This window comes from Oenanthe melanoleuca, chromosome 1A (assembly GCF_029582105.1).
Source record: "Oenanthe melanoleuca isolate GR-GAL-2019-014 chromosome 1A, OMel1.0, whole genome shotgun sequence".
Classification (NCBI taxonomy): Eukaryota; Metazoa; Chordata; class Aves; order Passeriformes; family Muscicapidae; genus Oenanthe; species Oenanthe melanoleuca.
Window position 1 is genome coordinate 57,612,531 of NC_079334.1, and position 21,170 is coordinate 57,633,700.

The 21,170-nt window shown below is 45.7% G+C and overlaps 1 protein-coding gene across 2 annotated transcripts in view; it reads left to right on the forward strand.

The window, feature by feature from the left end:
- The first annotated feature begins 4,829 nt into the window (after window positions 1-4,829).
- The window catches only part of RELN (reelin), a 268,404-nt gene continuing 252,063 nt past the window's right edge, over window positions 4,830-21,170 (forward strand). The window contains exon 1 of one of the 2 annotated variants that reach the window (XM_056516168.1): window positions 4,830-5,367. In XM_056516168.1, coding sequence (XP_056372143.1) covers window positions 5,139-5,367 — 229 coding nt within the window. In that variant the 5' untranslated portion in view covers window positions 4,830-5,138. The remainder of the gene's footprint in view (window positions 5,368-21,170) is intronic. The other variant, XM_056516160.1, reaches the window with a different exon arrangement.

Genomic DNA, 21,170 nt, shown 5'->3' on the forward strand with positions numbered 1-21,170 from the left:
AAAAGGAAGAACCAAAATGAATGTTGTGAATTTGTCTTCAGCAATTTTTATTTTTATTCATAATAGATAATAAGATTAATTTTGAGCTCAGAGTCCCTCCCACTATCTACTTTTCTAAGCATGAGCAGAGAGTTAAATCTCTAGATTTATATCTCTAAAGAAATGCCATAAAATATATAAGATATTGAACACAAAAACTTTCTACTCTTTGAAAGTATTCACCCTTAAATGCTATTATTAAGCTAGACAATAGAAAGTTTTAAATACTTGTTCCCCAGTATGGAGTTATATTTAAATCTTATTCTTTTTAATGGCTACAAGATCAATAATAAATTTAAGGGTTTAGGCTCACCTATTTGATAGCATCAACAGTATTTGTAAAGAAATGTGTTTCTGAAGAAGAAAAGCCTTTTAATATTCTCTTTTATATTCATACCTCAATAAAATTAATAAGCAATACAGAAATACAAGTTTAAACCCATTTGAATGAAATGCACTAAAAGAGAGAGAGAGAAAAATGTGCAAAGTTAAATACTCTATTTTCAGCTGAAATCATGAGATGTCAGTTTACAGTGTGGTGCATATTGTAGCAGCCCACAGGAAAATGGAGCAGCCAAACAGCTGCTATTGTTCCTACCCTAGAAAAAATTAAGATCTCGTAATAACATAGGCATGGAAGTTGCCTATAATTTCACATTTAGGCCTTTGTTTAGAAATGACTTGGGCTCTGCTTAAGAGCAAAGTTCATGAAACTGGCAAGGCAAGGCTGCTTTATTATCTGACTGTGACAAGTCCTGTGCACAAAAAAGGGATTCATCCCAAAGGGTTATTTGGCATGGCCAAGGCAACTCCAGAGTGCCAGGCCTCTCTGGTAGATCCCTGCATAAATAGGAGAAGAAAACAAGAAGGCTGCATGAAGTGAAGACTTTGTTTTGGAAGAAAAAGCAAGATCAGTTAGCTATTAATTACTTTTAACTTTCCTGTCCAGCATTCACAGGTCAGAGGTTTCCACTTTGCTGAAGAAAAACTTTACTTACACTGAAGCTCCAACTTCACTGGTAGACCCAACAGGGGGGTCCATCTTACTTTAGCATGGTCAGACCCATCCTCCCATTTATTTTCTTGGCTGGCATTATGAAGAAGCCCCACACACCTTGGAGGGCTTTCCAGCGTGCAGGAAAAGTGCACTGATGTACTGGCAGCCCACCTGCTGTGGTGGACAGGAGAGGTCCTGCCCAACAATTTGCTGAGGTCTGCTTTGTGATTGTCAAGGGGAAACACATACAAAGACAACACTGAGGGCTTGTATGGATGAGTAGAGAATAAAGATTTGGTGGAAAAATCTGGCTCTGGGAAGTCCACTTTATATCTTCATCAGTGTGAGAAATCAGAAGTGCCCCAGCTTGTTGTCCTGCTTTCAGATGTTACATGCTGTACCACAATGGATAAATGATACATGCAATTTGGTGCTCCATGTCTCTTTCTTATTTGCAGCTGATTATGTAGGAACCCTAGGCAGTTTCCTTAAATTTTGTCATAGGAAGCTGCTGAAAGCAGGGGACAAGATTTGCATCAGGACTCTTCATGGTGACAGTGACAACAGTGTTTCTACATTCTTCCATGAAAGCTTGGACAAGGAGCTTGGACAAAGCCCCTTATTGCTCCATGTTACTTAAGAGTTCCCCAACCTGCCCATATCTTTTAAAAATTATCTGCTGTGGCCATGTTGATAAAGCAGCTACTTGCCTGCTAATGTTTTTCAATTCTGCTTTTGGGGTGTGAGCTCGCTCCCTGAATGAAGTGAGCAGCTCTACTGCCTGAATAATCACTTCCTTAAATTAATATGGACTGCAGCCCTGTCCATCTGTGCTGTGATTTCCCACCACCATCCATGCTTGAAAGAGGCCTGTACCTCCTAAATAATTATTTACATTCCACTATTGCATTCTACATTGCAGACAACAGTCTTTACTCAGTTCCCATCTCAATTTATTCCTTGTTGTTTTCTGTGTTAAAAAACATACTTCATGAGGGTGAAAGCTCACGGTAACCTCCATCCTGCAGTATTAGGCAGGTCCTGTCTTTAACAGGGAATAGATGTAACTTACACAAAGATCTTGGGTCAGACAAGAGGTTTATGAAGAAGGCCACTACTAGCATCACTCTTCTCTGCAAAGATGAGCCTGAAATGTGTGAGAGAGTTTTGGGAAGCACTTCTTGACCTAGATGTGTAGGGTCTGAGAAGGCAGGTGTCTTGTCTGCACTGAAGGTCTATTACATTATTTCTGGAGGGTGCAGGAAATGGGGCTTGAGGTCCCAAACAGTTCCTTGAAATTTCCCTGTGTCCTTGAATATTGTGATCTGGGGGTCTGCTGGATTCCCCACCAACAGGGTATGACTGTGGGACTTTCCCATCCTGCTCAGTGAAGAAGAGGTTAGAGATCTGAAAGTGTAAGAAACTAAGGAAAAAGGAGAGAGGAAGGGAATAACATAAAGAAATAGAGGATGGAGGATACCAAGGAGAGGGACAAGGCTTCCAAGGGGAGCTGTTACATTTACACTTCTGTTACTGACTGTCCCCTTTTGTTAAGTGACACACACCTCCTAGAAGAAAGAGGTGTGCTGGCTACACTAACAGTCTGGATACTAAGCTGCTGGAAACAAAGAAAATTGTGTAAAATTCATCAGCACAGGCCCTGTCCAAATCCCAGTGACTTCAGGGATCTGAGCCCTGAAATCTGCTGGCAGGTTAGCTATCCCATGGTCCAAGATTATTTAGGGAATTATCTCTTATAGAAAAAAATGAAAAGACTTTGCTGGAAACTGGTACAGTAGCATCTGGACAGAGATGGATGTCATCCCCTCCTGCTACAGCAGTGGGACCCCATCACCCCCTTTCCCTACCACTTCCATTTTGTACAAGAGAATTGGCTATGTCCAGCAGCCTCCTCCAACATGACTGGCCAACTTTCCACGGCTGCAGGGCAGAGCAGGCATGAGCCAGGGTGTGTTTGCTCAGCTGAAGCCCCTCTGGCATGGCCTGGCCTCGCTGGCAAGCCTCTGCTGGAGGGAAGCAGGAGAGGAGGGGGAACACATCCCGCTGGCAGAGGTTTCACCAGTGAGCCCACACAGCTTTGGCCTGCATGAGATTTTGGCATGAGGAAATTTTGTTATTAGTCTGTCACTTTTACAAGCATTGAAATTTATGGAGGAGGCACAGATGTTAAAAAATAACCACCAAAGCAAACAAATACCCAAAGTTGAAAAACAAATAAACCACCCAAAAGGGAAGCCTCAGAGCCAAGCTGACTCCTCACCAGCTGCTGTCAGGCCCAGTTTCCACAGCAGTGGCCAGGGACAGCCACCAGCCAGTGGTCTACCCCCTGCACCACTGGTGCCCTTTGTCTTTACAGCAAAGGCAGTGCATCTCTCCAGCCGAGCTGAGGAGGGACATCACCTCACTCCATCCCAGAGAGAGCCCAGTACCACAGCAAACACAGTCCTGCTGCTGCTGGGGAGCTCAGGCTCGGTGCAGAGCCAGAGGAAAAGGCAGGGTGGGCAGATGGCAGGGATGTCCCCTGGGCCACTGAGGGGCTCTTGTCAGCTGGGTGGGAGGTGGGCCAGGGCAGCAGCCTGCACAGACCCAGGGCAGCTGCGTGGTGCCGTCCTTGTGGCTTGCACCTCCGTGAGGGAACCTTTCCCTCTGGCACTGAAACCAATCCAGGAGGGAGCCCCTGGGCAGTGCCAGTTTTGCACTTCAAAAATGCTGGCAGGTAAGCTCTCCTTTCCAATTACATCATGTCACTGCTGCTCACCCTGGCTGGCTCTGGCTGTTGGGCAGGATCCAGTAGCAGCATGGTGGATGATTTAAACTGCTGTGGATTTGCTCCCATTTCCTGATGCCCTCTGTCAGTCCTGCTTTGTTAAAAATTTATGTTTTTATGAATTGTTCAACTTGCCAGTGCTTTGTGTTCAGTTTCTCATTCCCCTTCTGGTCTCCACTGGCTTTGCCCGTCTTGCTGGGATAAAGGGCTTGGACACACACTCTTGGGGAGTTGAAGCCTTCTCCCAGGGACCTGCATTCCCCAGGGACTCACACACTGGACCCCTCCAGAGCTGCCTGACACACCTCTGGGGATGTGTGTGTATGTGTATAATTTTGAAATGGCAGTGCAGAAGGTTTAAGTAGAAATCTCACTTTTCCCCAACAGTGGGTGCAGGTACAGCAGAGGCAGGGCAGAGGCAGGACATGGCAGAAGGGCAGGAACTGGAGATGAGGCAAAGGCACAGGAACTGGGGCAGAGGAATAGGGGCAAAAAGATAGGGGATGGGGCAGGTGCACAGGGGCAGGGACAGAGGGACAAGAACATGGGCAGGACTAAAAGACAGTGGGTTGAGCAGACGGACAAAAGGATGGATAAAGGAGTAGAAGCAGAGACATTTGGGTTGAGGCTGAGAGACAGGAACACGGGAACAAGGAGGCAGCAGAATCAGAGACTCAAGTGTCAGAGTGGGGAGTAAGGGACAGAGGCAGGGTCAGGGGCAGGTACAGAGATCAAGGCAAGGGCAGGGGCTGAGACCCGGGAGCAGAGCCAGGGCAGAAGCTGGGTCGTGGACGCAAGGACAGGGACAGGGCAGGGACAGGGACAGGGCAGGGACAGGGACAGGGCAGGGCAGGGCAGGGACAGGGAGCCGGCGGCAGACAAAGGGCGGGCAGCAGAGCGCAGAGCGCAGCTCGCAGCCCCGTGTCCGCGGCGGCAGCACCGCACACCGGCGCGCAGAGCGAGGAGCAGGAGGAGCGGGCGGCGGCGGAGGAGGAGGAGGAGAAGGAGGGGAGGGACCTTCCCCTCCCTCCCACCCCGGCACCGGGGGAAATAAATTATTCCCAGCCCTCGCACTCCCAGCTCCGTGCCCCGCACCCCGGCAGCGGCAGGCGGGGACGGCGCAGACTTGGTCGGGCGCGGAGGGGCCGCCCCTGCCCTCGCCGAGCTCCGCTGCGCTCCCGCCGCCTCCTCCGAGTCCCGCGGGCCGCGGCGGGGGGCAGCGCCCGCCCCAGCCCGGCCCGCCCCGTCCCGGCAGCGGAGCCGAGCCCGGCCCCGCCGTGCCCTGGATGCCCCAGCGGCGCCGGCGGCAGCAGCATGGAGCGGCGGCGGGGCGTCCCCGGGGGCTGGCCCTGCCTGCTGGCCGCCCTGGGTGCCCTGCTGGCGGCGGGCCGGGCGGCTGCCCCCCGGGCCCGCTTCTCGCCCTTCTTCTTCCTCTGCACCCACCACGGCGAGCTGGAGGGCGACGGCGAGCAGGGCGAGGTGCTGATCGCCCTCCACATCGCGGGCAACCCCGCCGCCTATGTGCCTGGCCAGGAGTACCACGGTAGGTGGTGGCGCTCGGCGCTGATCGCCCCGGGCGGAGTGTCCCGGGAGCGGGGAGGAAAGCGGCGGGGGAAAAGCCCCGGACGGTCTGTGCCGTGTCCCGGGCACCCCGGCGGGGCTCGGCGGAGCGCCCCGTCCGTGCGGCACCGTCCCCACCTGCCGGGTACCGGGACCGTCCCCACCTGCCGGGTACCGGGACCGTCCCCACCTGCCCGGGTTCCGGCACCGTCCCCACCTGCCGGGTACCGGGACCATCCCTACCTGCCGGGTACCGGGACCGTCCCCACCTGCCGGGTACCGGGACCATCCCTACCTGTCCGGGTACCGGGACCGTCCCCACCTGCCGGGTACCGGGACCGTCCCCACCTGCCGAGTTCCGGGACCGTCCCCACCTGCCCTGTACCGGCACCGTCCCCACCTGCCCGAGTTCCGGGACCGTCCCCACCTGCCCGGGTACCGGGACCGTCCCCACCTGCCCCGGTACCGCGACCGCCGCCCATCCCAGCGCCGCTTCCCCCGGCGCGGCTCCGCCAGGCGCAGCCCGGAGCAGAGGAAATTCCCAGTCCCCGCTCCTCAGCCGGCGCTGCGCCGGATCCAGAGCCGCACAAGTTGCTGGCAGCCCGTCCCTTTCCCAGTTCGGCGGCTTTCGGAGCACCGAGCGCGTCCCCCTGTCCTGGGGGGCTGCGGTGCCGCAGCTGGCGCTGCCATCGGGTCCCGCGATGTCACCGCGCTGTCACCGCGCTGTGCCCGGCACGGACGCGGCGCTCGGCCAGCCTGTTGCTCCCTTGCAGGGGCCACGGGCGACAGCCGGGGGTCAGGCACTCACAGGTGCCTTTGGAAATCGAAGGTCGTGCTTAGAATTAATAAAAAAACCTGCTTCATTTCAAGCGCCCAGGCGGAGGATAATGAAAAAGAAAGAATAGACAAAGTTGTTCACAAGGTAGCGTCTCTTCTGTACTGGGGCTGTACTGGGTGAGTGGCACAGCCCAGGGCTGAGTGGGGCAGGTACACTACTGTGGGAAGCTGCTTTTTTTTGCTACAGAGTGCCCCTGGACACCAGCACTGTGCGGTGCAATAGCCTCATCACCGTCTCTCTGTATAGAAAACTTCCATGTGTGAAACATTTTTTAGTTCATAACTGTGGGAGACTGCTTAAGGCTATATTCGCCAATTCTTCTCTCTTTGTGTCTGTTTGGAGTTTGCAATGCTACAGAATAATAACAGCTAATTCTGCAGCAGGCAATTGGAAATCAGAGAAAATAACAATAGATGTTTATTTAAAACACCTTGCTCAAAAGCAGATACTTTATGATAGTCCCTGGCTAAAGATGGAATTAAACTTCTGACTCTGACATGTTCCAGCTCAAAATTTAAGTTTCAGGTAAATTATTGGCTAGTTGAGTTATGTGAAGATTCTAATTGAATTTTTTACTTTCAAGACATAACCCCCAAACACATCAAATACTCGTTTTCACAATATAAGGCATCCTGAAGTTTTTGTCTATATGCCAGTTTTAACAGTATAGTTTTACCAAATTCATAGGAAACTTCTGATTTTAAAATACTAGTCTTTCTAAAAACCCACATATGTAAGTTATGTGACTTCACCAGATAATTTTTTTTTTCCTTAGAACCTTAAATCTTTCAGCCCACAAGACACACTCAGGTTAGGTAAATCGCATTCAACCTGCTGAAACACAGATGTGCAGAGAGAAAAAAGAAGCTGGGATTTCCATTTCGCACTATTTTAAATGCTGTATTTTTGAAATTATGTTGCAACCACATAATTGACAGAGTCACTCCTTTCCTCGCTGCTGCTTTTCCCCCCAAGCCCTCAGCCCTGGATTAGGGATAGCGGATAGGGCGGGCGGGGCTGTCTGTCTGTCCAGCACGGTGAGGAGCAGCGACAGAGGTTGTTTCTCCGGGGCTGCTCTTCTGCCGCTCGCCCTTTTAAAAAGGTTTTCGGATTTTGAAGCACCAGCTTGCGGCTGTGCGCCCAGGGTGGGTTTTCCGCCGCTGTTTCGCGTCTGACCGAGCAAAATGAATGTTGCTGTGCCCTCGTGGGGGTTTCTCGCTGTCCGCTCCCGGGTTTTGCCGCCCTGCCCCGCCCAGCCCCTCGGGGAGCGGCTCCTGCCGCATCTCCCGGAGCCGCGGCTCGGCCAAAACCCGCCCGCGGTCGCGCTGAGCATCGCTCGGAGCCGCCGAGCTGCGCGGGGCGCCCCGGCCGCTGCGGGCTGCTGCTGCAGCGGAGAGAAACCGGGCACAGAAGGAAATCCACGGGCCCAACTTGAAAACTAACTTGTTCACACTGTGCAAGGTGTAGGTGTGAGCCAGACTCCTAATTTATATCAAACTTACAGGGCGATTTCCTTTCAAATTCGTGCATAATTAAAACCTACCCATGCCAAACCATGTCAAGAGGCACTGTATATTTGCTATGTACAGTGCAGCAGACTTATTCTTGAGCTAAGCACATTTAATCACTTAGATATATTGAAATATAACAATTATCAATGTTAAATATAGCACAAGAAAAAAGAAAAAAAGAACCCAGAGTATATAATCTGAAGAAATAATTTGAAGCAACATGGAATTTTATATAATACAGTTTAATGATGCTGAAAAATGCCAGTCTTTACTGGTTGAGAATTTATTATTTGAAAATAAAACTTTAAAGGTGGTCTTGTGGGAACACAGAGCAGGATTTTTGATATGTTGCACAGAAGCACAGGACAAAGGAGATTTACATATGTACAGTGAAAATTCACCTGCTCAGAGAGTGTATTAAAATGCTCTGAATCTTCGCAAGTTCCAGTGAGGCCCTGTTTTACTGCACCTTCGTTCTACAGGAACAGGTGACAGCAGCATCCCAGAACATCAAGTCAAAGAGGAGGGAATTGGATGAAACCATATGCCAAGGGCTGGATGAGAACAAATTCTGATTAAAAAAAATCAGCCACCGACTTTCTGCTAATTTGTTTAGACGTTTCCTTAGGCACTCAGAGGGGGAGTCAAGCCCTGTGCAGCCAGTGGAGCTGTGGCAGGGGCTCTTGGCCCTCTGCCCAACTGTCCCCTGTGCTGCCCAGCACCACGGGAGAGCAGCAGCATGTGTTGCAGAAGACACTTGCCTGGGAAGCACAAGAGCTTCTGCAAGTGGTTTCTCTGGTACCCTGACTCTTACAATTTATTTCCCTGTGCCTCTGAATTTCATAAGTACAATAAAGGCAATAATATTCCCTACTTTGCATAGTTAAATTGGATACATTAGGATTTAGCACTTCTCCCCTAATACTTAAAATTACTCCAAATTTGGCCCTATTCCTTCAAACAGTAAATATTTAATCACTGATTGAATAGGACCAGACCCACGCTGCATATAAATACACTCTTTTATACAAGAGGACTGACTTGATACATCAGCAAACAATTTTATTACCTTTGGAAGACTTTTATTCCTTGAATTAGCTTATTTCAAATGTAATTAAGTCCTTGAGCTGGCAAAGCACTTATGGGCTTGCTCAAATGCAAACTGACAAAGTGTGCACTGGCTTAATGTAGGCACCTGCTCAGCTTCCTTTCAGCCAAGGGGTGGCTGCGTGTTTGGGGAGCAGCAGCAGGGCTCGTGGCTTTCCTGGTAGATTGGGATGATCCTCTTTTGGTTTTCTCCTGTGTTTTCCTCTGTAATATGCAGAGTAGAATATAATTTCTTAAAAAAAAAAAAAAAGAAAAAAAAAAGAAAATCAAGCCAGAACCAGTACAAATTAAACATTTTTATACTCCATTTGGGTTTATTTGAAATCTACAGCTGATTTTTTAATCCATGTCAATGTGCCTTCAGTGCTGAGAGCATGTACCATGATTTACAAGCAGATGAGTGCATTGGAACTGCATGAAGGAATAAGGATAAACTTGACTGAACATTGAATCTTTACTGACCTTAATCACAGAAAGCTCAAATGAACAGTCAGATTTGTAGTGTTTAAAACATACAAACGGATTATCTTTACATTGTATTTGTTTTTATCCCTTAAGATTTTTTTTTTTTTGCTGTCACTGCAAACAGCTCTTTTTCCCAAGGTTTCAAATTTAGATCTTTTAAGAAAAACTTTGAACTGTTTTCCTATGATTGATGCTAAAACTCATCATTCTGCCCTTAAAATAGTTTTCTTTAATGGGACTTGAGTTTCTATTTCACTCTCCATTGTTCCTTTTTTTTTCAAGAACGGATTAACCTTCAGTCCCCAAATGTTATCAGTTTCCATCTATGACTGCTACTATTCTTAGATATACTGTATATTGTCTAGAACTGTTGCTGTGATAGGTCATAAAAAAATGTTTTTCAACTATTTTAAGTGGTATTTGTACACTCTTTAAGCACTGATAAAAAGTTGTTTAAAGTCTGTCCAATTCCACCTTTGTTACTAAGCGCTGTATTTCAGAAATACAGATTGTGACTCAGTACCTATTTTCATTAGGATTACTTATATTTCTGATGGGCACTTTCACTGTAAATTCTTATTCTTCAGATTATTAAATACATACATGTTTGAGTTTGATGTAAAGGAAGGGAAGAAAAAAAAAACAACCTGGAATTTAAATAGTGATGCTTGTTGAGATACAATCAGGGTTGTAACTGAGTGTCAGAAACTCAGGCATGGATCCTTTCTGTACCACTTATGCTGAAGTGTAGGAAGCTTTTAGTGAGTCAGTAGAAGTAAATAATGCACAGGAGGTGGTGTTAGTGCAGTGGTAACAAGAGCAGTTTTGTGTCTCTCTTTTCCAGCACCAGCCCAAGAACCAGGTCAGCTTCTTGAGTCTTTTGCAGGCTATTCCCTTAAAACCTTTTGTCTCACCCACTTACCCTCCTCTGATCTCTGGAAGAATGGAGGCTTCCATCATTTTCTGTTTAAAATTAAAGAAGTGAGGAAAATTTTTGCTCATGGGAGTCCAGTTAGCTCTTCAGAGCTCTTCTCTTAAGTCTGGCCATAGGTAGCAATGGTGAGGGAGTTACTAGGATGGGAAAGACCCTTGATCTTCAAGTCTTTCCTTTTCACTGAGGTCCCTAGCAATGTATTGCAGCTGCATAAGGGTTTCATAGCACATAAAAATTTCATCTTGGGTCAGCATTTACTAAAAATGCCTTCATCCACCACAGCCTCCAGAGTGCACCCTGACTCTGCTCTGCTGTGTTTAGGATTTTCTTACATAAAGTAAGCTTTGCAAAAGGAAGGCTGATTTATGAATGCTGTGGCCTGTTTGAATGTCTCAGGTCTGAGCCTTAATTAGAGTGCTGTTGAAGCAATATGAGTTTCTAGGTCTTGATGTTGACCATGCATTGTCTATATTTCTGAAACTCTTGTCTGGCCCCAAAGTTCATGTGATGTGTTTGCAAATTTTAAAGAACTGTGCTTTTAGGATCCCTTGACCAGAAACTGATGAAGGGTGCCAACCTTAAAAGAAAAAGGTAGGCAAGGTCTCAACTTCCAGACTGTGTTTTGCTAGGGAAGATGTTAAATTTCAACGGTTTTGGCTGTCATCATTAATTTGTGGGCATCACAAGCATCAGCAGATGGCCCAGCCAAGGATGGGATTGATGAAAGGAGGAAGAAGGCCCACAAAGGCCTAAATGAGCCTTTCTTGCAAATTTGCAGAAGAGATGTAATCTCCAGTTAAATCCTTTCTCCCCTCGTCAGGGGGCTGCTCCCCCCTGCCAAGGAGACTTGATTGCCCCAAATAACAGAAATCAAAGCAGCATGGTGTGCTGGTGTGACCCACATTTGGGGGGTGACATCTGAGTGTGGGACAGACAGGGCATTGTTGGTGCTGTGGGGTAGGGCAGACTGGGCTGTGAACATGAGGAAATGGTCTCTGCCTCAGCCACTCACTGCCCAAGGCCTGGAGCTGCCTGGAGGGGCTGGATGTGAGCAGGAACCTTTCTTATGGCACCCAGCACTGGGGTCAAGGAGTAAAATAAACCTGTAAAGGGTTAAAGGGTGCTTTATATAAAAATACTGTTTTCAGTGGGAGTGTTGCACATATTTTCAGATTTCTGTGTCCAGAGGTATTTTCTAATATGCATAATTTATCTGTGGAAGTCATTGCAAAAATCTGTCCATGTAAATGGCTTTTAAGTAGAAATTTCTAACGTGTATTTTTCTTACAAATAATTAATATTTGTAATTGTATATAAATAGGTGTATATATATATATATATATATATATATATGTGTGTGTGTGTGTGTATATATATATATATATAGCAAGAGATAAACCTTCAAGACCAAAGGTACCCAGTACATGATTTATAAGTCAGGTACTTTGGCATGGTGGTGTGTAGGACATTTCTCCATTCCCCACACTGATTATCCCACCAAACCTCTGATAGTTCATTTAGTTCATTAGGTAGGGCAAGACGGTCAGGCTGGTGTAATTTCTCATTTTCCTTGTTGTTGCCTTAATCTGGATTTTTGGAGGCCACTTCTTTTGAAACTCTATAGCTTTTTATGATGGTGCAGTGCTACAGTATTTGCATATTGACTGGTTGAAATATGATTTTCAATCTGATAATAGCTGTGGTGATGCAGCTGGGATGGATTCAGATGCAACCTTTATTTGCATTGTGTGTCTCATCCCCTACAGCTGTGGTTTGGATTTGTCATGAGTGTTTGCTTCATGGAGAGGGAAGGAAATGGCACTGTCTTACCTCTGAGAATAGGCAACCTTTCATACCAGCCCTTGTTATGGGATTTCAATGGTCTCTGATGAAAGGTTCAGTCTTTTTAACATGCTTCCTTTCTTTGTCTTAACATTTCCTGTCTTTTCATTGGGCATGAAAGGTGCACAGACTGCAATGTGTGTCTGGAATGTTTGTGTAATTCCCACCTTTTTTTCCCCCACCAGCTGGGGCTCACCTCTGGAACAAACATAGGAGAAACACTGTAAGCGCAATCTTTGACATCTGCCCAAGCACACTAGCAGATTGCATGGGGGAAGACCTTCCTAGGTTGTCAAGACCATGCCTTGCTGTTAGGCAGGTAGTCTTCCTCCATTCCTCCTTCCCTTGGGCCAGTCCTGGAAACTGAAAGCCACAGCCTGTGCCACACTATTCCTGCTGGGCTCTGCCAGTGGACAGTGGCAGCATGGAGACAGAGACCTGAAAGGTCCACACCCACAAGATCTTCTCCAGGTCCCTGCACTGCTCAGGTGTGTCCCACAGCTGCACATTTTACTCTTTTCTTAAAAGTAAGAGAAAGGTCAAGGAAGTGGGATTTTTTAAAGACTGTTTTGTTTTAATGTATCTCTCACTAAACATTTACCTTAAATAGGACCATGTTGGAGGTGTGTATGTACTGCATGGAGAAGGAGTACTGGGGTTTGTGGGGACATTAGGGTTTGTACCTGTTTATTCCACAGTCCAGGACCAGGCATTGCTGTGTCCTTCTGCAGCTGGAGAGGTCCTGGGGCTGCAGATGGCACCCAGTGTCAGGAACAGAGCCACAGGCTCCTTGCCATTCTCCTGCAGCCATCTGGAGTGGCTGCTGCCTCCGTGGCATCAGTGTTTCCTGGGCAGCTGGTTCAGCTCAGCTTCAGGCTGAGGCACCTGTGGGCTTGTGCTTTGTCTCACCAACCTCAGCATCACCTATGTCACCTGTGCCACTCCAGACTCTCTGCAGGGTGGTTGTTGGCCATTCACCCTTGTCCTGCTGCTGGCAGCATGGCTTGCTGTTTGGGGATGCTGTTTGGGGATGTGGTTTTACTGGTAGAGATCTCCCAGGGATCCTTGGTCTTCCCAGGGAATCAGTACACCACTGACTGCTACCTTTTAGTGTTTCCTCATGGCCTAATGTAAACAGTGTCTGTTATGTGAATATCTCAGTCTAGAAAGCAGGTTGTGTCCTGGGGGACTGGACATGAGTGACTTGTGAAAGTTGCTGGGGAGCAGGAAGAGCATTCAGGCACTTTCCCAAAGGCTTTTAAACCAAAGTGAAGACTGTTTGTTGCAGTCTTTATAACACCCCTCTTGCTGTATTTTTCCATCATGGGAACAGAAGTGGCTGTTCCCTGCTCCTCTCTAGCACTTTGATATTAGTATTGGTTGTGAGAGTTTCACAAGCATCTCCTTGGGAAGGGAAATCAATGGCTCTTTTCCAGACTGTGTCTATTGAGGTTCAACCTGCAAGAGCCCTGAGTGACAGCAGACAAGGAATCCACCTCCCTTCAAGTGCAAGCTTTACCTCACACTACCCTGTCTTACATCCAGCCTCTCCCCACTTTATTCCAAACTTCTGCATTGACCTTTCTAAAATTTTGTGTGCTGCAGGTTTCTCTCTACTGTGTAAGTGCTGCAGTGCATGCCCAAGTTCTGTCCCAGTTTCCATGTTCTGGGGTGACAGACACCCCAGTGTGTACCCAGCCCTGCAGTGGGACCCTGTCTGAGGGGATGCTTGCTCTGCTGCCCACAGGGAGGTGTTGTGCCTGCCTGGGGACAGCCTGTCCCCAGCTCCTTGCTGAAGGGCTGGGTGCCAGCAGAGGAGCATCAGATGGATGCTGGTCCTGCAAGCCACCACCCATCACCCCCTCCCTCTCAGAGGGAGCAGCTCCCAGGGACAGTGCAGAGTATTTGACTGAGATGCCCAGAATAAAATTTTGTTTAGTTTTGGTAGATGAGCAGTGTTCTTAGTAAGCTCAGCCTTTTGGTGTTCCCTGGGTGTTGGACACATCGTGTGTAAAACTGTTGCTGTGTCTGCAGGAGCAGAAGCCCTGGGGCACACAGCCATGCAGGGTGGTTGCTGGTTTCTCTCTCTGCTCCTGCAAGGTACAGCAGAGGGGAACTGGAGTGCCTTTGGTGTTCTGCATAGGGTGAGCAGATTAATCATCTGAGAGGGGGCTGAAGGTCTCTGTGTTTCCTACTCACATGTACAGGTTTGTGACTGCTTGTTTCCCACAGGAGACAGGGCCCTGCTCACTGGCAGCTATAAACCAGACTGAGATTAAATGCCAAGAGCTCTTGCACCACGCTTAGCAAAATTTTGATTGCCTCAGATTAGACAGTTATTTATCCCTCCCCATGTCTGCTTGAAGGGGAGTTTTGTAAATACACAGGTATGACCCGAGAGAGCTGAGACAAGAAGAGGGTCTGCCTGCCAGCCCTGGCTCCAGCTGTGTCTGTGTCTCCCACTGTCCAGCTCTCCACTCCTTGCTGCCATGGATGGCTGGATCTGGCACCCATCCCATGTCCCCTTCCAGAGCCTGGCTGCAACGTGGTTGTACACTCCCTGGTCCAGCTGGTGAAAAGCACACAGAATAGGGGATCTCACTGCTTGCCTCTTTCCATCTCTCCAGTGTAATTTTCAAGAGTGCAGTTAGATAATCAAAAGCTGGCAAAGAAAAAATCTCTGTACAGGGAAATCCATCAAGCAAGCTCCCTTTCATGCACAGCCATTCATCCAGAAGCAAATGCTGTTTTCCCCTCCTCATCCTGCTGCATCCCATCTGCAGGCAGCTCCTGCTCCATCTTGGATTTGAAGGGATTTTCATATTGGTTGTCCACAAGTGTCATATGTTAATTGTGATTAATGTATGGGGCACGTGAAACTTGACTGTCTGTCCGTGTGCACAGGACAGTGAAGAGGAGGGAAGGAAATGGGAAAAGAGAAAGCACACAACACTCGCTGCCCAGACTAGAAGAAATGTTGGAATATGTTTCTCTCTTTTGTGGTCGTATCATTCAACAAGTCTGGTAGAATATTCATAAATGAGATAGCAAGGATGCAGAAGATCAGCTTTCCTGGGCAGGAGGCCTGTGTTATACAGAGAAATACTTCATGGGAGAGCTGTGTCTTCCCATGTGGATCCTGCATGGGGGAGCTCTTCCTGTGCTAGAAATGGAAGCAGTGGGTGGGTGATCAGCCTTTTTAACATCTGAACACAGCAGTGACCCTCTGTGGCCTCTGCATGTCAGGCCCTGGGATGTGAGAAGTCATTCATCACATCACGGGCTTGGCAAGGTCTCTGCCATTCGCCTTCCACTGTTCCCACTGCTCTCCAGGACAATACAATGCATAGGAAAGAACAAGAAATATAGATAATATTTATCTTTCTGGCTAAACAAGTTGTGGTTTCCAGCCCACAATAACCTTCCAGTGTTCCTATCTCACAGGGGAAATGCATCACTAGAAAAAAACAACACTCTTCCAGAATTAGACACATTCATCTGGACACTGGATGAAATTATTATTATAGCAAGAACAGCAGAGACAAACAAAACAGCCAAACTGGCCAAGGCAAGGATCCTGGTTTAACATACTGTTGCCCAGCCTTGCAGTGCAGTAGTTTGTGGGCATGCCAGGTGTCAAAATCAAAGAATCAGTATTTAAAAGTACTTAAAAAAATAGTTCCTAGTATGATTGGAAAAAAGAATCCCTGGCTAAATTTTAGTGTCAAACATTTTTGTACAGCAATTCTTCTGACTCTGGCCCAAAACAAGTGTAGTCTTCAGAACCTCATTTGGATTAGTACAAAGATCCAAAACCTCTGGCAAATATTTTTGTGCTTTCCAAGTACTATAGCTCATTTGCTGGGGGCTGATACCCTGTCAGACAGTTTTTCTAGTTGATGGTATTCTTGCAGGACTTCTCCACAAACATGGTCTGGGTGGAGAAGAGATTGGGAGCAGCACTGGATGTGAGCTTGCACTGTGTGCTCACAGCCCAGAGAGCCAAAGGTGTCCTGGGCTCATCCAGGGTCAGCAGGGTGATGGAGGGAGTTCTGCCCCTCTGCTCCATCTCCCAAACCCCCACCTGGAGTTCTGCATCCACATCTGGGGTTCACAACACGAGAGGGACCTGAACCTTTTGCAGTCAGTCCAGAGAAGGTCCATGGAGATGATCAGGGGGTTGGAGCACCTCTCCTGGGGAGACAGGCTGAGAAAATTGGGCTGTTCAGCCCAGGGAAGAGAAGGCTCTGAGGTCACCTTAGAGCAGTTTTCTGGTGTCCACAGGTGGCCAACGAGAGAGCTGGAGAGGGATTTTTACAAGGGCACATCAGGACAAGGTGGAATGGCTTCAGACTGAAAGAGGGAAGGTTTAGATTAGACATTAATGATTAAGAAGTATTTCTTTGCTGTGAGGGTGGTGAAACTCTGGAACAGGTTATCCAAGGAAGTTGTGGATGTGCCATCCCTAGAAGTATTCGAGGCCAGGTTGGATGGGGCTTTGAGCAATCTGGTCTAGTGGAACTGCTCATGCCAGGGGGATTGGAACCGGATTTTATGTAAGGTCCCTTCCAAGCAAAACTATTCTCTGAATTTATTTAGTTAGAATTTCCATGTTCATAGTGAATTAATTTGTAATCTGATTTTGTCAAAGACAAAAACTGATAATGTATTTGAATAGAATTTGGTAAAAGTTTTAATGGAAAATGGGGAGAAGTGAAATATTTGGAATATATTACTGTTATTTTCAAAACATAGGTTTTACTTTTGTTTAGGAAAAGTATCTTAATTGTGAAACTGACTGTAAAAAAAAAAGTTACAGGCATAATCAGAAAATGGAATGAGACTTTTCCGCTTGAACAAAAGTCTTTATCTAATTTTTTTGGGTTCATTGAAGATTTTCATATTGACCTAACCAATATTTTAATTTATTTTTTTGTGCCAGATCCCTCAGTACTTCCTTTATGTAGGCCCAAGCTGATCTCTTTTTCTTTCTTTTTTCTTTTCATTTTGGTCACTGAACCAAAAATCGAACAGTTCTACTTCTGACAAGTTGACCATTTAATTTCCGGCCACTGCACAGATCTGGTTCAGACCACTCTCCTCGTGTTTGTTCCCAAAATAAATTGCAGAATCATAATTCACTCCTTAAGGCAGTGAAGAGCAGTTGGTCACAATAATAACATTTCCAAGGTAACAAACACATGCTTCCTTTAATGATACCTGTGGTTGCTTTGTGGCTACTAATGTGTAAGTTGACCACATTTTCCTTTACATCCAGTCCTTTTTCAGTTTTCTTTTTCAGCAGAAATCTTTTCCCTATTACAGCATTTGGTAAAAAAGGCTTAGAGGAAATCTCTCACTTGTCTCCTGCATGTCTTACAGTTGAAGGGTACTTCTGCTTCTGATCTGGAAAACCTGTTATAGTGCATCTGCAGGATTGTGGTTCATTGAACTAGACAAAGAGACCTTAATGTCTTTAAAATGATCTCTTTTCTTCACAGAATAATATTTACAGGGCTGTCCACCTCAAACAGAAATGAACTGCTGAGAGCAGACATAGAAATTGCATTTGAGAGATGCAGGTTTATTTCCTTCAGGGAAGTGATTCCTGTGTTCTTTATTGCCCTGCTTTTCCTTGAACATGTGGCTGATGCAGTTATGAAGTATAAAGGGGTTTCAGCAGAGCTGTGATGTGTGCAGAATTTGCCTCAGCCAGCAGAGATGAAAAGGTGTGGGTTTGGCTGGAGCTGGCAGCACTGGTCCCTCCCCAGCCTCAGACAGCCTGGATTGCTCTGTGCACCTTTTCACTCACAGAGATGGAAGTTTTGTTTCATCAAGTGGTAGCAGATGTTAGGGAGCCTTTATGCTGCTCATGCTGACAGAACGCCAGTGCAGTGGCATCTGGCTGTTTTCTTAGACAAATGGTGTTTTTAAACTCTAAACTGGCTTTGAGCAGTGGCAGTGGTGCATCACACACTGACTACTCTTCTTCTGGGACCTTGCCCAAAACCCCAATGAACAACTCCCCCCCAGTGCCTTTTGCCCAATTAGTGAGATTACAGTAGAGAGCAAATCCTCCTAATTGCAATATTTTCCATTTGAGAAAGCACATTGTAAAATTAGTTACATTACAGTATTTCTTTCTACTGCATTTCACTAACTGCTAAGAAACACTAGTGAGTGACTTGCACTGTAACTAGTAACCTTTCATTCCAAATTTACAAAACCTGCACTTTTTGCAGTTACCAAGTATTTTCTACATACAAACTGTCAGAAAGAGGGAACATTTTTGTTCTGATTGATGTGTTTTCTCTAGAGCATGTAGATTTTTCATGAGGTACAGAACTGATACAGATGCTCGTAAGCATAGTACCCTAAATCTTCAGAGTGGTCAAATTGTTGACAAACCAAAATTGTGTGTTCTGTCTTGGAGTGTGCCAGCTTTTAGCAGTTCAGGGAGGTGAGGACTGTCATCACCATGGAAGAGGATCAGTGCCAGCAAAGCCCACAGCTCCTTGATTCATTGTGTAATGTGAGTGATGAGGTGAAATCTTTGGACAAGATTTAACCCTGCTCCCCTCTTGGATTTACTCCTTGTGCAGAACATTTGGGTGGCAGTTTCCATCCCCCTTGGGGCAGTGCTGCACTGGGGCAAGGCTGACTGTGGCACCCAGGTGCAGGCAGGTGAGGCAGAGGAGATGACCACATGTGAGAGAGCAGTCAGATTTTCAGTTTACCAGATTTCCCCCCTCTTTTCTCCTTTGTCAGAATGCTGGGCTCATTGCTCAGAGATTTAGCATTCACAGCTTCCATGTAGTGACTTCTCCCCACATTGCTGGGCAGATGGGAAAACATGCCCTGGTCAAATGATCTGGAAGAGGTTCCAGCTGCATGCCAGCCCAGTTCTCATCCCTTCTGCTGAATTTAACGTGTGTTTGTTATGGTTAGCATGCAGAGTGCTTGTAATTTGTTTGAATTAGAGGGGAATCATCCTCTTTGTGCTTTTTTTACATCAAGAACATTGTGCTCTGGTATAAAGAGAGATTGATGCCTTTGTAATTAGCTAGGCCAGAATTTTATGGCCCTTTTAATTTTGGGTTTTGCTTATGAGTGTCTTGTATAGGTATTTACCTTTAAGACAAATTAGGAATGATTGATAATAACACATTGCATTTTCTCCATTTTTAAAATTAATTTGGAAATGTTTAGGTATAATTAAAGGATAATAATAAATCTCTTTTAATTATACACTTAGGAGCATGTTCCATTATATTCTTTGTTAATGCCTGTCTATTTTACTGTTTCTTGAGCTTTTCTGTTGCAGGCAGCCAGCTTGCTGCTAGGATGAGTAGTTACATGTTGGATGGCTAAACATTTAATGTGCTCTTCAGAATCAGAAGAGGTGCCACAAGGAAATATATGTGAGAGACCTTAATATATATTTCAGGGACCTGGGTCTATAGCAGCTGTTTATTTTGTTTAATGTATGCATCATGGCAGGCCTAATGCAGTGCCTGTCCTGTGACAAAAGATAGCTCTACTGTCTGGTGTTTTATAATCCCCCTGTAACATCTCCCAGAAATACCATGTTTCAGTGGCTTAGATCTGGCTCAGGTTTTGTATCGGTGGGGGCACTTTTTATGTGGTACAAAGCTGGTAGTATATTGGGCAGGAATTAGGAATTACTAGAAAATCTTCCAGTTCTACTTAAAGAACAGAAAAAGAAAAAGGAAAAAAATAGAAAGGAAAAATAAAAAGAGTTCTGGGATATGTTTAAATATAAACTTCCTTAAATTTGTACCTAAGGGCTCAGGCTCATTTTCACTTTCCAAGAACATAAAACTTTGGAAGGATGCAAAGATAGTGTAAGTTTTTGTGACTTATTCACTGTAGGAATACCTTTTGTTGAATTTTTAGCCTGCAAAATCCTGTGTTACTTGAAAAGCTACAAACTGGAACATTTCTCTACGAGAAATGCAAGAAGAAAGAAATGTCTTTCAAATTTAAAGCAGGATTTTTACATATTAACTATAAATATATTGCAACGGAATGCTTTTAAATAAAATAAAGCCGCTTGCTGTCTCTGCAGAAATGAATTGGGCAAAGGGATTTATCCAGGGTATTTCAGTCAGATGAGTGGAGAGATATGTCCATCACCACTAACGTGATGGTTATTCCTTCTAAATATAAACTGATAATATTATATTAAAGGCTTGATTATACCGTTAAGAAGATTAGTACATTTAAACAGAAAATGAAGGCTTATGTGCCCTAAATGTGAAACTAAAAGGAGAGGGTTTTATATGTGGCACTATCACAACATTCAGTACTTTTGAATAAGGTGTTTTCCCCTTGGAAATACCTGTAAGGAATAATCACTGCATGCTGCCTCTGGGAATAAGTGGGATGCCTGAAGTCTAATCTCTTTCAAAGTGGTAATTTAAATATATTCAGGTAATAATCCTGGCCTGTTTGGGGGTATTTACTGGAGTAAGCATAATAATGGCATGTGATCATGTCCACAAGGCAAGGTTTCTGTCTCATCTGTTTTCTCTAAGTGTTTGGGATATCTTTCAATTGCAGAAACTGTGGCAAATCTATAAAAAATACATATTAGAAGGGAAAAATGATTGAGAAGGGACAGGGGAATGATGATGCCTCTGTGATATTTCACTGAATCAGATCTATGAATTTAAAATATTTAACACATATTAAAGATTTCAGTGTCTCTTAATATTGTGCTTGACTTACACAGCACTGTCTCTAAGGACATTGTATCTGAATCTTCCGACAGTATTGAATTTATGACAATGAATTTAAGACTTTTGTGCTCATGTCATGAAGCTTGTTAGGTAGTGTTTAAAATGTCTGCTTTTTAACTTTATTTTTTTTTTTTAATTCTTGTTCTTTATAACATAGTAGCTCTTCTCAGTGAAAGATTTATAGTGATGATGGGGGAAGACTTGCAGCTATCTCCTGATAGATAGCACTCCTTGATTTCCTTTTATGCATCTCTCAAATTAGATATTCTGCACCTTAATCACAACATCATCTTACTTACTTTACCTTTCAAGAGTAAAAGCACTGCA